Genomic DNA, 16,211 nt, shown 5'->3' with positions numbered 1-16,211 from the left:
AATTAAGCTCCCAAAGCGACGCAGGGTAGCTGCCGAGTCAGTTCCCCGCGGCTGAACGCAAGACCGTGGCCTGGTAGGGGGAGCCCTCCGAGCCGACCTGACCCATGCTCGTCCCCTGAAGACCAGAGACCAGGATGATATAGCCGGCGATGATGATGTATACGAGGAGCAAGGCCAGTAAGAGAGGAGAGCGAACCGGGGTCTGGCCTACTGAGTCCTCGAGGTCGGCTGCGGGAGGCTACCCGGGAAACAAAGGTGAACGGGCGAGGAGAGAGACGTCGATTCGCAGGTCGACCCACATTTCCAAGAGAAGGTGACCACTGGGGGCTCGTAGTAGCTTGGGGCTTGCCTGGAACGGGCAATGCTCATAATACCAAATGCATGGACTGGGCACGGAAAATGGCGCCTAAACATGAAACCTCTTGCACGCGGCATCAGTAGAATTTTTCTGTACAATTTGCTAATTGGGGACGTGGTTAGCTATGGGAATACTCTACTGGACTGTTTGTAAGAAAATAATCTCACTGTGCATTTGCACTTTGCACATGTATGTAACAATAGATGGCAATTGAAACATAAAGGTGTTCTTCATGGCAGTGCCCTTCAATATTTCATTGATGGCATCATATGTTTAGAAGTGAGGATGTTCAATTCCTGTGAAAAGTAAATCAGTTTGTGCTTGATCTGGATAACAATCAACCTTGGGCTGATAACTAATCCCACTTAATTGTCAAATAATGACCATCTCCAACAAGAGGGAGTCTAACCACATCAGTCACTGTGGCTTCCATCATCTTTTAGAGTCCAGTTATTCTAGATTTGGTGTGGCTGGGATCCACTGAAATTAAATTCCAAAATGTGGAAATACAATTTAAGTCCTTGTGTCAAAATACATTAAACCCCAAGTTTGACATCACTGAGCCAAAACTTTATCTCTTACCTCACTTTCTCTCCTCTGCTTCACGTCTTTGGTGTTTTGTTCTATGGGCCTTGCTCTCTGACTTTAGTTTGTTTATGAACAAAACATGGTCAATCTGTAATTAAAAGATTATTTTGTGTCAAAATAGATTATCCCAAAATTGTTCTGGGCATCACGTGTAAACAAAGCATGGGAATGATGATTTATTTTTGTCAATTGATGACAAAATATCATCATTCACAAACATTGGAAAATATTGTAGATTAATATCTGCTGCAGTATGTAACAAGATTTTACATAATGTTTTGCCATTATGGAAATTCTATCTTCAATTAAAGGGATATATGCATATCAACGATCATATCGATCAGTTCAATCAATTGCATCATAAAAATATATATCTGTTCGCTATATAAATCAATTTGGGACGTGAACATAAAATGATTAACTGTATGCTTAAAAAAAAATTGTCAGTATGATAAAAATGTAGGTGGTGAAAATGATAAAATAGTCCAAACCCTATCACCCCTGTTATATATTTTGATTAGCATTTTAATTCATATTGTTAGAAGAAAAATCAAAACCTGTGTGAAGACCCATTTCCTAAATGTAATATAGCAATGTTATTAATGTTAATATATTTAGAGAACAGTTATTCTGGACTTTGATGGTTGGGGACCATAAATTACAAAATATAGAAATAAGGCCAATTATTCTTGTGTCAAAATGTATATTGTTCTGAAAAATTATTGTGCATTCTTGCAAGCGCTGTAAAAATTTACAAGCAAAAATGCTTTCCACAGATTTCAGTTTAAAATATTTAATCTTGGCTTTTAGTAATTAAACAATACGTTAGACCTCCTAATGGCTTTCCATGTGTTCATCACAGCTACCTGCATGAGTCGGCAGTAATTAAGCAATCTGAAGCATTGGCTGACCCAGAGAGATAGCTATTACATTGCGTGGGTGTCCTTGAAATGTCTTCATCATCACACATTCTCTTTTCTTCATCTCGCTGAAAGATGGTGTCAGCACTATTTTGGATCATCCTTCAGAAGCGCATTTATTGAAATCTTACAAACGGTTGCTGCGGCAATGACGATGTACACACAGCGGAGAGGTTAAGCAGCAAAACATAAAAGTAGCCATTCTGGTGTTTTTCCACCATCGAGGCGAAAACAAAAGATTTTGTTGGACTCGTTATTAAGGTCAAAATTTGCTTAGCATTTGAATAAGGGCACAAGTTGATGTCACCTCGAAGTGGTTACAGCCAGGCCCATGTCACTTAATGTCAAGAGCCATCAAAAATTGTGATAAAATTAATAGAATTCGGAGTGATTGATAACCCAGCTCATCTGCCATTCTCCTAGAAAACTCCCAGTGGTCCAGGAGTGGGAAACAATGCTTAGATCATTTCTGAAAGGAGCCCATTTGAAAGATGTGCCTGTATGCTTTAATTAGTTCCTGAAAATTGTGACAGCCTTCTCCTACAAAGATACATGATTTGTTTACTAATGCAGGCAGATATGATGAACATTTTGGCTATAACAAGTGATAAGTGGGCCATGGATTCATTTAGGCACAGAATCGAGTTAGGGTGAACCCTTCCTATGCATTTTTTTTGTATTTATGCACACCAGAAATCGCAGGTGATCAGTCAGTCGGCTTTGACTCCAGGTACATTTGCCTCAGGATAAACGTGTAAAAAAAAAATCAGATATGCATACTTATTAATGGCTGTTTATTCAGTAACAGAAAAAAATAGAATGGCCTTAGGATGACAGCCATTCAAGTGGCACGTGAGCACTTTAAAGTCTGCTTGAGTTAATATTCAGCTGTTTTATAATAATTACCCATAATAAAACAATAATGAATGGAAGGGATTGTGATTATTGCAGTTTGTGTTTTGCTGGCATTTATTTTGGCACCAATTAAGTGCTGTCATCAGTGTCTAGTTGATCAGACTACGTGCATATAAGAGATAAATACACATGCCCATGGGGGGACGAAAATTATACCAGTTATTCTACTTTCTCATTGAACAAAGTCTCTCCATAGCAAACTTCTGGATTCCTTAAATGTTAGCAGACCAGGGGCACGGGGGAGATGGCTGCCCTGCCGGCAGTCTGTTCGTATTTTCGTTCTTTTTTTTTAGTGTGTTAAAAGTTTGTTTTAATGTTCTTCGGTTTGTTTTATGTGGGGGGAGGGGGGAGGGGATCAGGGGAAACTTTTTTTCAAGTTCCTACCTTCTCGGAGATGTGATCAATTTTTCGGATCAAATTCTCCGGGCTCTGCGGCCTACCATCGATGGAGCTGGAAGCCTCCTCGAACTGTCATGAGCCCCACCGCGGGACTCGGACTTAACATCGGAGCTGATCCCTTGCCTGGGATCGGTCCCACCGTGACCACCGCGGAATCACCAACAAGGGCTCGCAGCCTCGGGAGAGGCTAGTCGGGAACTCCAACGTCGCGGAAGGCTCGACCAGCCCCGACACGAGGTTCGATCATCCGGCGCGAGGGAGCTGACATCCCCCTGAGACGGGAGCCTGATCGCCTGGACGCGGAGGGCCCGAACACCGCCAGCTACGGGAGTCAAGATCATCCCGTTGAACGGGGGCTCAAGGCCCCCGACCGAGGAAGAACAAAGGAAGAGACTTGAACTTTATTTCGCCTTCCACCACAGTGAGGAATGTGTAGGAGTCACTGTGGTGGATGTTCATGTTAATGTGTTGAGTGATCTGGTGCTTTTAATTGTATGATTGACCTGGCCAATTAAATTCCTCGTATGTTGCTAAACATACTTGGCGAATAAAGTGTGATTCTAATTCTGATTCTGATTCTGACTATGGTAAATGTTTCAATCTTTACTGCATCAGTGTGCCCTTTACAGGGCAACAAGTGCAAAATCGGCTCCTCAAGATCATATCCTCACTTCAAATGAGGCAGGTAGTGTGGTTGACAAGGGCTGTAGTTTAGTTTAGTTTATTTTCACGTGTGAAAAGTTTTTTTGTTGCATGCTTTCCAGTCCACAGAACGGATATACATTATTACAATCCAGCCATCTACAGCGTACAGATACAGAATAAAGGAAATAGTGATTTGTGCAAGATAAAGTCCAGTAAAGTCCGATTAAAGTTAGTCCGGCGCTCTCAAATGAGGTAGATGGTAGTTCAGGACAGCACTCTAGTTGGTGATAGGATGGTTCATTTGCCTGATAACAGCTGAGGAGAAACTGTCCCTGAATCTGGACGTGTGCTTTTTCACACTTCTGTACCTCTTGCCTGATGGGAGAGGGAATGTCCGGGGTGAGACTCGTCTGGTTGCCTTGCCGAGGCAGCGTGAATGAAGATGGAGTCAATGATAGGGAGGTTGATTTGTGTGATGTTCTGGGCTGCGTCCACAATTCTCTGTCATTCCCTGCAGTCTTGGATGGAGTTCTTGCCAAACCATGCTTAGTTTGGTATCTTGTATCTTGGTAAAAGGTTTTTACAAGTAAATCCTGCTATCGGCCATCAAGGGCCAGTGGATACACTTAGATGTGGCTATAATTCATGTTGCAGATGTAGAAGTTATTTCATGAGTCTAGAATCTCGAGTATTTGTACAATAGCCAGGAGTGTTTTATCGTCACACATCCTCTTACTTGCAGCAGCACCACAGGTATGTAAACATAATATTCAGTACATAGCATAATAAACAATAAGAAGTTCAATAAATTAAATAAAAAGACAACAATATAGTGCAAAAATAAAGCCAAAGCCTGAAGTCCTTTGTACAACCAAGGCAGTTCGTAGTTTGTAGTTTAGTTGCAGTTTGTATTATTCAATAGCTTGATGGTTGTTGGGAAGCAGCTATTCCTGAACCTTGACATTACCATTTCCAGGCTCCTATGCCTCCTTCCTGATGGCAGGATATGCAGGATGGTGTGGGTCCTTGATGATGCTGGCTGCCTTTCTGAGGCAGCGTCAAGTTCAGTTGCTCTAATGTCAAATCCGCAACTTCACACTCGTCTCCTACAATAACAAGCTGGAACTGATGGAATATGTGAAAGCCATTTATCTAATTTGTTCAATATTCAAAATTCAGACATGGTTGTAGAAATGGCAGATGGAGTTTAACCCAAGCAACTACCAGGTGTTACACTTTAGGAGGTTGAATGTAAGGAGAGAATTTACAGTTAATGGCAAGATACTTAACAACATTAATGCACAGAAGAATCTTGGAGTCTAAGTTCATAGCTCACTAAAGATAGCAACACAAGTAGATAGGGTAATAAAGAAGGTATATGGCATGCTTGCCTTCATTTCTAGGGGCATTGGGTACAAGAGTCAGAAAATAAAGATGCAGCTCTAGCGGACTTTGATTAAGCTGCATTTGGAATTTGAGTGCAGTTCTGGTCACCCCATTACAGGAAAGATGTGGAAGCTTTAGAGAGGGTACAGGGGATGTTTATCAGATGCTGCCGGGATTATTAAGTTTCAACTCCAGGGAGATGTTGGATAGACTTGGATTGTTTCCTCTGGAACATCGGAGATTGAGGGGAAACTAGATTAAAAAAGTATATAAACTGATGAGGGGCATAGATAGGGTAGACAGTCAGAACTTTTTTCCAGGGTGGAAATGCCCAACACTAGAGGGCATAGCTATAAGGTGAGAGGGGGAATATTTAATGGAGATGTGCGGGGGCATATTTTTTTACACAGACGGTGACTGGGTCCTGGGACGCACTGCCGGGGGTGGTGATGGAGTTAGATACGATAGTGGTGTTTAAAAGGCTTGTGGATAGGCACATGAAAAAGAAGGGAATAGAGGGGTATGGATCATGTGCAGGCAGATAAGATCAGTTCAGCTAGGCATCATGTTTGGCACAAACATTGTGGGCCGAAGGGCCCGTTCCTGTGTTGTAGGTGCTGTTCTATGTTATTTTTACTATGTTCTTTCTTAAGCACCTTTAATTGTGTGTTTTAGGATTCCCACCACACCCCTCCTCCCCATACACAGCAAAACAATGTTATTTAAGTTATCCATTCCTATTCTGCAAACTTAAGTAACATCAGCACTCTTGTTGCAGTTTTGTGTACCTGAGACAAAAATCAATTATGGCATGGGGTGTACACTAGGCAGATCCTGCGAAATGACTGAGCTAATTAATCTGCCTGCTCTCTGATTCACATTCAGTAGGCCAGTAAACCTAATGGGAAGTCTCATCGTGTAAATAGGTCAGCTACTCTACTCAAGTCAGTTATTAATCCAAATACTTCAAATCCCAAACCAAATCTGACCATAAAATATGCCTTTGTTATAATTAAAAATCCATGTCGAAGTCAGACTGCAGTTTGGATGCGCTGGTCAATAAACTATTAAACACTACCAAGCCCTCTTTATGAAACCTACTGAGAAATAAATGCTTAAGTACATTTAGTTGTATTCGGGATGTTTCCAATCACTGTAAAAAAAAAAGTCAATTTAACTCCTATCCTATCCAAGATGTGAACAGAATGACCAAATGGTTAAACAATTAATGTCAAGATGAGTTAAATACTTATTGAAACCTTAAGAGGAAAGCACAAATTATGATACATTAAACCGTCAACCATGTTCAATGCTGACCAAATAATCCCATTTGTTCTAATGCAGTTGATTTACACAGTTACTCTTTATAAAATGATTTTTCATCATATGTTAGTTTTTTGTGATCAGTATTTTTTTTCTGCTTGGACAAAACAGATTTGTGTCATTGAGCAAAGAGAAAAATGTCCATCAACCTATGATGCTTAAAAGGACACAAAGTGCTGAAGTAACTCACTGGGTCAGGCTGCATCTCTGGAGAACATGGATAGATGGTGTTTTGGGTTGGGACCCTTCTTCAGACTTGAATTTAAAATAGGGCCCCGACCCGAAACGTCACCTATCCATGTTCTCCAGAGATGCTGCCAGACCCGCTGAGTTACTCCAGCAGTTTGTGTCCTTTTTTTTTTGGAAACCAGCATCTGCATTTCCTTGTTTCTAGCCTATGATGCTAGTTTATCAGAATATTTAAATAAAATATTCCAACACTATTTTGAATAATGATTGATAGGATGGGATTCATGTGCCCAGTTGGGCATCAATTTCTCCCTCTCAAGCAACAACATTTAATAAAATTATTTGTTGTTAAATCCCCCCTTGGCTCAATCCCCAGTAATCACTACCCATCTCCGTCTAAGCACAATATCCATGAGATATCCATGCTCCATAAATCCTATCCTGTTCATCAGCTCTGTTAATTGTTCCTTGATAATTAAGGAACAATTATCAAGGAATTGATCAGTGATATCAAATATATCAAATATATGATGTATTTGTTTCCTTACCTTCAGCTGTCAAAGCTTAAAATATTTCTGTCTCTCGATCTCTGCTTTAAAGTATTATCTGAAGACCATCTCTGACAAGATCTGTGCACATCCAAAATTTGGATGTTACTGTTCCAAGAAGTGTAAAACCTATAGAATTTGCTCTTGGTTTAGCTATAATATGGCAGCAACTTTATGGGCCTGCCCCACTTAGGTGATTTTTAGGCAACTCCAGGCGACTAGTTTGTTGCCACATGTTCGCCGGTGGTCACCGGTGATAGTCTCCTCAGTCGCGCAAAAAGTCGTAGCGTATTTCTAGTCGCCGCTAAATTTTCAACATGTTTTTGGCGACAGTGGGTTTGACGCCAATGATTGTAGCTTGACTTCTCCTGATGTAGATGCTGTCGTAGGCTGTCGCCAGGATGACGTAGCTTGTTGCCAGGATAACACAGGATGACATAGGTTGCCTAAAAAATCGCCAAGTGGGACGGGCCCATCAGGATTTCCATATGTCTGTAGCTTTAAATTGAAATTCTGGTTGCTGTCATCGAGTAATTTCTCCTCCTTAAGTTCATAAGTTATAGGAGTAGAATTAGGCCATTTAGCCCATCGATTCTACTTCACTGTTCAATCATCCATCTTTCCCTCTTAACCCCATTCTCCCACCTTTTCCTAAACCTGCTCAGTTTTGCAACTTTCATTATTACTAAGGGAATTTCATTATTACTAAAGGAAATTGGTGAACTTAGTAACATTACAGGCAGCTTAGATTTTAAAGATACAGTGTGGAAACAGGGCCTTCAGCCCACTGAGTCCGTGCCGACCAGCAATCACCCCATAGCACTATCCTACACACTTAGGACAATTTACAAATTTCAGAAGCCAATAAACCTACAACCCTGTACATCCTTTAATGTGGGAGGAAACCAGAGCACTCGGAGAAAATCCATGCAGGTCACGGGGAGAACGTACAAGTTCTGTACAGACAACACCCATAGTCAGGATCGATCCCAGGTCCAAGGCTCTGTAAGGCAGCAAATCTACCACTGCACCACTGTGCCACCCAAAATAATCCATTCAAGTGTGAGGTAATGCATTCTGAGGCATCAAATACTATCAGGACATATGCAGTAAATGGTAGGGATCTCAGGAATGTTGAAAATTCTCCCTGAAAATTGTAACCAATTGCTTGCGTCATTTTACGTCTATCTTTGGTATAAACCAGCATATGCAATTCCTTTTGATTACATTTTGTCTCCTTCATCCATTAAACGTCTGTTAACCAGTAACCATTAGTCTACAGAACCACACGCTTTTGGGAGGAATCCGGAATATCCGGAAACCCACCCAGTCACAAGGAGAGGGTGCAACTCCACACATACAGCACCCAAGGTTAGGGTCAAACCGGGGTCTCTGGCACTGTAAGGTAGCGGTTCAACCAGGTGTGTCACTGTGCTGACAGATCCAGGCCAGACAGCTGTGCTTTCAAATTCCACCCTTGATAACCTGCAACACACCCAGTCCTCTGCTGCATTCACATCCAGACCCTCTGGGCAGCACAGTGGCGCAACCATAGAGTTGCTGTCTTGCAGCGCCAGAGACCCGGGTTTGATCCTGTCTACGGGTGCTGTCTGTGTAGAGTTTGTATGTTGCCCCGGAGACCACGTGGGTTTTCCCTGGGTGCTCCAGTTTTCTTCTACACGCCAAAGACGTGCGGGACTGTAGGCTAATTGGCTTTGGTAAAAAAAATTGTACATTTTCCCTTGTGTGCAGGATAGGGCTAGCGTTCAGTCATCACTGGTCGGCGCTGACACGGTGGGCCGAGGGGCCTGTTTCTGCGCTGTATCTCTAAAACTAAAAGAAAACTCTCAAAGTCCCTCTCAGGGTCTCCAATCTCTTTCCCCAGACTTACAGATCTACTTTGACTGCAGTCTCCCCCATTTCTCCACTTTAAGTTGAACCTCCTCCACTCCAAAGCCCCCCTGAGGGATCTGATCTCCTGCTTTCTGTAACCTTATCTTACCCGAGGATCCTCCAAGAACTTCCAAAAATAACATATACTTTAAATTAATTTTGGGATCCAGAAAGCATTATAAAATCAAACCCAAAATATCACATTCCATCAGATCATTGCTTCCTTATGTGGGTTTTAATAACACTGCTGGGTGGATGCTGAGCAAGCTGTTCTGTGCTCAGCACTACACCAAACTGAATAATGTTGTTCGAGGAAGTGGGAGGTAGATGCCAGTTTTTGGAAATTGTCTTGAGATTTAAAGGAAAGTTGCAAAACGCAGTAGGAACTTTTGTTTTACTTGAAAAGGGGCTCTATTAATTTAAAGAAAACATATTGGATGATACCATTTGTTAAGCTGGTGCTGTGAAATAGTTATCTGACGCTGCCAAGAATATTAATTGTTCCACCAGCTATTGTTTAACAAAGATCCCTCTTTGCATCACTAGAGGGCTCCATGAGATGGCAGTAGGTTGGCTGTCATCGAAGACACCTCACTTCACAAAACAAAACACTTTGATTGGTGGACAGGTGTCCAATTATTTAATAAAGATCACGAATGACTTAAAAGTATACAGCTTATAAATACCCTACAATATTTTGTCCCTTTTATTTAAAAAAAAGGAAATACAATTAAAACAAAACGATGGAAGTGTTTCTTGTGTACATTTAAATTGCATGCTGGGGGACACAGTGGTGCAGCTGGGAGACCCAGATTCAATCTTGACCTTGGGTGCTGTCTGTGTAGAGTTTGCATGTTCTCCTCCAGGTGCTCCGGTTTCCTCCCACATCCAAATTGTAGGCCAATTGGCCCCGGAGAATAGCAAGTGGTTGCAAAAGTGGGATAACATAAAACTAATTGATCAATGGTCGGCGTGGACGTGGTGGGCCAAAGGACCTGTTTCCATGCTACATCTCTAAACTTAACTAAATTAACAATTAGCAAGGCCTTCAATATAATAATAACACCATAATATGGTTCCACTGTATTCTAACATTAGGAATCTGTTCTTTTATTCAGGTCAAATGGGTAGAACAGCAAGATATTCATGAAATAGAAAAGCGAGACCCAGCTTTTTTACCTGATTTCTCATCGCTTCTTGAAGGCGACAGTTTCAATTCAATCTCTGAACCACTGGGTAAGTACCGAGCAACAAAAGTTAATATTAAATAATTTACCGTTATAAAAGAACAAGCATAAAGCATGTGCCATCAGCATTTAACAAACTCAATCACAGTTGTAACCCAAATGCTGTAACTTTATGCTACAGTTGTGATCATGATTGTTTATGGCTATGCACATCATTTAATTTACTCACAATTTTTTTGCCTTCTGATTCTCATTCTGAATGTAATTTATCTCGAATGGTGGAGCAATGAGGAAAAATGAAATGCTAATCCTGACATTATCTATTTGGAAAAGATTCCACGGTACTATTTGAAAAAAAGATCGACTATTTATGCCTGCTCAAAATGTATCGCTCAATCAAAATGACATATACAGATCAGTATTTCAAATTTCCTGTTCTCGTGGAAGCTTGTTATGCATATGTTGGTTGGTGTGTTTCGAATATCCCAACAATCACCACATTTCAAAAGTACCTCATTGGTGGGAAAATCCATTGGAACATTCTGATATCACAAAAGGTGCTACATGAATGCAAACATTAGTTTAGTTTAGAGATACAGCATGGGAACATGTCCTTCGGCCCGCGGTGTCCACTCCGACCATCACTCCCATTCACACTAGTTCTATGTTATCTCACTTTCTCGTCAATTCTCTACACGCTGGGGGAAATTCTACAGAGGCCAATTGACCTACAAGCCCGCACATTTGCAATGTGAATTCATGCCAAACCCACACATCATTTTAAAACACACAAAATGCTGGAGCAGCTCAGTCTGCAAAATTACTTAGTTCAATGAAAATTTAGATAAATCTTCTACCACCAATGTGCGCACTATTTAGATTTTCAGCGACTTTTGTCTTGTTAACCTCCCTTGCCCTTGATGAAACTCAGCTCTCTGTGACGACAAGGGTGAGTGAAAGGGCCACAGACTCAGTTTCTCATTAAGATACAGACTCACTTTCCATAGTATGTAAATCTCTTGTCACATTTCCTTGAGGTGGGATGTCCCATGAAGAGGGCCAGCTGCTTTCTGGCAAAGCTTATTTTGCACATATTGGGAGGTTCAATAGTCACCCAGGGCTAGGACTGAGAAATCGAAATCACTGAACTGTGACAGGAGCATTTTAACTGCAGCTCCATTGAATTTTCTAGGGGATGCACATTATTAACATACACTGTGTTTCTGGGTTTCATTCCTTTCTCGTGCTGGCTTTAACATCCTGTTTAACATAGATACCCAAATTCTCTGCCTATGTGATTTAAATTTATTATACAGCATTCATTTTAAATTAATTCAACCCAGTAATTTATACAAAATCTGCTGAATACGGCATGCCAAGCAAAAAATGAATCCACCATTGTTGCTTTCTTACCTGAAATAGAATAAAAATCTCTATTAACATGACATATCCAGCTATCTAATTTCTTTAAATATACTATGATTCCTTACCAGGGTATCTGGGTATTCTATGTAAACATGGTGTTGCTACCACACCTCTTTGCCTATCAGATCATACAGATCAACGCCATCACAGTTTAAACTTTTCAACATGGTTGGGCTTGTTCAAATCTTTAACATTTTGGGCGGCACAATGGGCAAACAGTAGTGTTGCTGCCTTATGGCGCAAGAGACTCGGATTTGATTATGACTACGGGAGGTGTCTGTATGGAGTTCTTACGTTCCTCCCGTAACTTGCATGGATTTCCTCTGGATGCTCCGGTTTCCTCCTACACTCACGTACAAGTTTGGAGGCTGATTGCCTTGGTAAAACTGTAAATTGTCTCTCGTGTGTAGGATATTATTAGTGTACAGTGACCACTAGTCGCCGTGGACTCGGTGGGCCAAAGGGCCTGTTTCTGTGCTGTATCTCTAAACTAAACTACAAAAACTAAACATGGCTTTCCAAAGCTGAATTTGCTCGTCCCATCTACACATTAATAGGCCCAATGGTCATAAATATGTCAATTTAATCTTCAAACCCTCATGCTGGTCTTCAGTCAGCTGTGGTCAAATCTGAAAGAAGGTGGTGTAACCTGAAGGACATCAACAACCAGAAGACATGGGTTTAAGGTGAGAATGGAATGATTTAATGGGAATCTGAGGGGCAGGTTTTTCACATGGAGGGTGGTGAGTTGTATGAAAAGGCATTTAAAAGGCATTTGGACAAGTACATGGACAGGTAAGGTTTAGAGGGACATGACTCAAAGGCTGGTAAGCAGGACTATTGTAAATTGAGCAGTTTAGTCAGCATGGGCAAGTTGGGCCGAAGGTTTGGTTTCCCTTGCTGTATGACTACAACCAACACTGCAGTGGCACTAGTAATAGTCAGATGAAGTGAAAGGAAGTGTATCCCATTTCATTGTAAGTAATACAATATCAAATTATTTATTCAATTAGAGGGAAAAATGCATGTGCTTTTTTTTTAACAGAGAAATATAGAGGAAGAGGGAGCCGGAGAGAATAAAGGCCAGGAAGATATAATGTATAGGTTATTTAACACCTCTGACAATTAAAATGTTTGTCTAAATTATTTATCTGATCACTATGAAATTAAAATTTAGTTTAACATTGAACTGAATTTGAAATATTTTAAATGATCAGTTTGAGGAGATGTGTAGGAAGGAACTGCAGATGTTGGTTTATACAGACGATAGACACAAAATGCTGGAGTAACTCAGTGGGTCAGGCAGCATCTCTGGAGAAAAGGAATAGGTGACGTTTCGGGTCGGAACCCTTCTTTCAGCTTGAAGAAGTGTTCCTACCGGAAACTCCACCTATTCCTTTTCTCCAGGGTTGCTGACTGGCCCGCTGAGTAACTCCAGCATTTTGTGTCTAGTTCCAGGATCTGGGCAGTCTCTGAAATCTATTGAGAATCTAACAGTTGTCTTGTAATCTTGCATTTATCCAGATGCTGTCTTCATGCTGCCAATCAACCCTGTTGGGATATTTGCAAGTCATGGCAACGGTGTCACTAAGATCACAGGATATCGTTTTCTTTTCCTAATTTATAGTGATGCTGTAAAAGTGTGAGCAATGTAATCCATAAAACTTTACAAGAAAGAGGATTACGATAAACTAACATGTGAGACGCAGGATTTCAGTCACTAAAATAAATTCAATTAGGCTGTGGACATATTTAACTTCAGCGGGATCTTTAACTAAAATCTCGATTCTCTCGTGGCCAGTTATCCATGCTGAGTCCTCACAGCGTCAGCTTTGTCTTCAGAACTGATAAATGTGTTCTACTGTGCAGCCTTCAAGCTTTTGACTGCAAGCCAAAAATTTTGGATTTTGATGCAGCTTGCGTTTCATTCACGCGGTGCACAAGGGTTTTGCCAAGTTTAATGATCCTGCTTGAAATCTGGTACCTTGTCTCCAAGATCCACTGCCACTTTTGTTAATATTTAACAAGGGGAATCAAGAAATGCTGTGCCTTCATTGAAGTGTGAAATTCGCAGAAGCTGAGCAAACTCATAAAAGGAAACTAAGATGAGAGAAAGGGACAATTAATAAAGAAATGAAGTTCGACAAGTACAAAAGAATAGAAAATAATGTAACTAATGAATGCTGCTTGATAACAGGATTGTTTGGTTTTACTTTTTATTTGCACCAGGGTTCTGGACTTACCGTGCATTTTACTTTGTGTGGTCTAATGCTAATTGGGCAAGATAGGCTTAATGGCCTTAACCATTTCGTCCTATGCCACCATTTTGTGATGGACCTCTTAAAAGATGTACAAGGATGTTGCCAGGACTCGAGGGCCTGAGCTATAGGGAGAGGTTGAGCAGACCTGGACTTTACTCATTGAGAATGAGGGGTGATCCTAAGGAGGTGTATAAGATCATGAGAGGGATAGATAGTGTAAATAGTGTAAATATCTTCGAGTTTTTTACCCAGAGTAGGGGAATCTGTGGGCAGAGGTTTAAGGTGTAGAACCTGAGGGGAATCTTTTTTACACAAAGGGTGGTAGGTATATAGAATGACCTGCTGGATGAGATAGTTGAGGCAGGTTGTATCATGCCATTTAAAAAACATTTAGACAGGCACACGGATAGGAGAGAGTTAGAGGGATATGGGACAAATGCAAGCAAGTGGGACTAGTGTAGGCAATTTAGGCAGAGGGGCCTGTTTCCACGCTGTATGACTATATGAGTCCACGAAAGCATGTGGTCATCCCCGGCAGTAGAACCATTCCTATATTAAAATTGTGCTCCTCAGGTTTAAATTGAACGTGCTGTGCACATTTCCATGGATAAGAAAGAAGAAGGATTCGGCCAAGTTCAACTAGATTCTATTATTGTGGGGAAAGTCGTCACAGGGCCACTGCTCCTGAATGTACACCAATAATGAGGCCTGCTTCCATTCTCAGCCCCTGCACAATCTTGGAATCAATTAATGTTTTCAGTTTGCTGGAGAGGCACAATATTGAATTTAAATTTAGTGATACAGCATGGAACCAGGACCCTCGGCCCACCGAGTCCACACTGAACACCGATCACCCCTTCACACTAGTTCTATGTTATCTCACAGTAGGACACAATGTGCTGGAGGAACTCAGCGGGTCAGGCAGCATTTCTGGAGAACATGGATCGGTGAAGTTTCGGGTCAAGACACTTCTTCAGGCGCTCCTTCAGATCGCTTCTGCAGACCATTATGTTATCCCACCATGTTATTCCACATTGGCAGACACTCCCTGCACACTGGGGATGACTTTACTGAGGCCAATTAACCCACAAACATGTACGTCTTTGGGATGTGGGAGGAAACCGGAGCACTCGGAGAAAGCTCATGCGGTCATAGAGGCATAGAGTGATACAGTGTGGAAACAGGCCCTCCGGCCCACTTCACCCGCACCGGCCAACAATGTCCCAGCTACACTAGTCCCACTTGCCTGCGCTTAGTCCATATCCCTCCAAACCTGTCCTATCCATGTACCTGTCTAACTGTTTCTTAAATGATGGGATAGTCCCAGCCTCAACTACCTCCTCTGGCAGCTTGTTCCATACACACACCACCCTTTGTATGAAAAAGTTACCCCTTGGATTCCTATTAAATCTTTTCCACTTCACCTTGAACCTATGTCCTCTGGTCCTCAATTCCCCTACTCTGGGCAAAAGACTGTGCATCTACCCAATCTATTCCTCTCATGATTTTGTACACCTCTATAAGATCTCCCCTCATCCTCCTGCGCTCCATGGAATAGAGATCCATCTTACCCAACCTCTCCCTATAGCCCACATCCTCTAGTCCTGGCAACATCCTCGTAAATCTTTTATGAACCCTTTCAAGCTTGACAATACCTTTCCAATAACATGGTGCCCAGAACTGAACACAATATTCTAAATTCGGTCTCACCAACGTCTTATACAACTGTAACATGACCTCCAAACTTCTATGCTCAATACTCTGACTGATGACAAACAATAGCGGGCCCAGCACCAAACCCTGAGGCACACCACTAGTCACTGGCATCCAGTCCGAGAAGCACCCTTCCATGGAGCCAATTTGCTATGCATTCAGCTATCTGTCCTTGGATCCCATGCAATCTAACCTTCCAGAGCAGCCTACCATGCGGAACCTTGTTGAACACCTTCCTGAAGTCCATGTGTACAACATCTACATCTCTGCCCTCATCAACCTTTTCGGTCATGTCTTCAAAAAAATCAATCAGATTTGTGAGACACGACCTCCCACATACAAAACCATGCTGACTATCCCTAATCAACCCTTGCCCATCCAAATGCCTGTATATTCTGTCCCTCAGAATATTCTCCAGTAACTTACCAACTACAGTTGTTAAGCTCACCGGCCTATAGTTC

The 16,211-nt window shown here is 41.6% G+C and overlaps 1 protein-coding gene across 1 annotated transcript in view; it reads left to right on the top strand.

The window, feature by feature from the left end:
- Positions 1-16,211, top strand: part of LOC129698179 (PC3-like endoprotease variant B) — a 685,304-nt gene that overhangs the window by 190,773 nt on the left and 478,320 nt on the right. Inside the window, exon 3 of the mRNA XM_055637132.1 lies at positions 10,283-10,400. Within this exon, the coding sequence (XP_055493107.1) occupies positions 10,283-10,400 (118 nt within the window). The remainder of the gene's footprint in view (positions 1-10,282; positions 10,401-16,211) is intronic.

Source organism: Leucoraja erinacea, chromosome 6 (assembly GCF_028641065.1).
Source record: "Leucoraja erinacea ecotype New England chromosome 6, Leri_hhj_1, whole genome shotgun sequence".
Classification (NCBI taxonomy): Eukaryota; Metazoa; Chordata; class Chondrichthyes; order Rajiformes; family Rajidae; genus Leucoraja; species Leucoraja erinaceus.
Note: the sequence above shows the minus strand (reverse complement) of the source record. Positions and strands in the feature narration are given on the sequence as shown.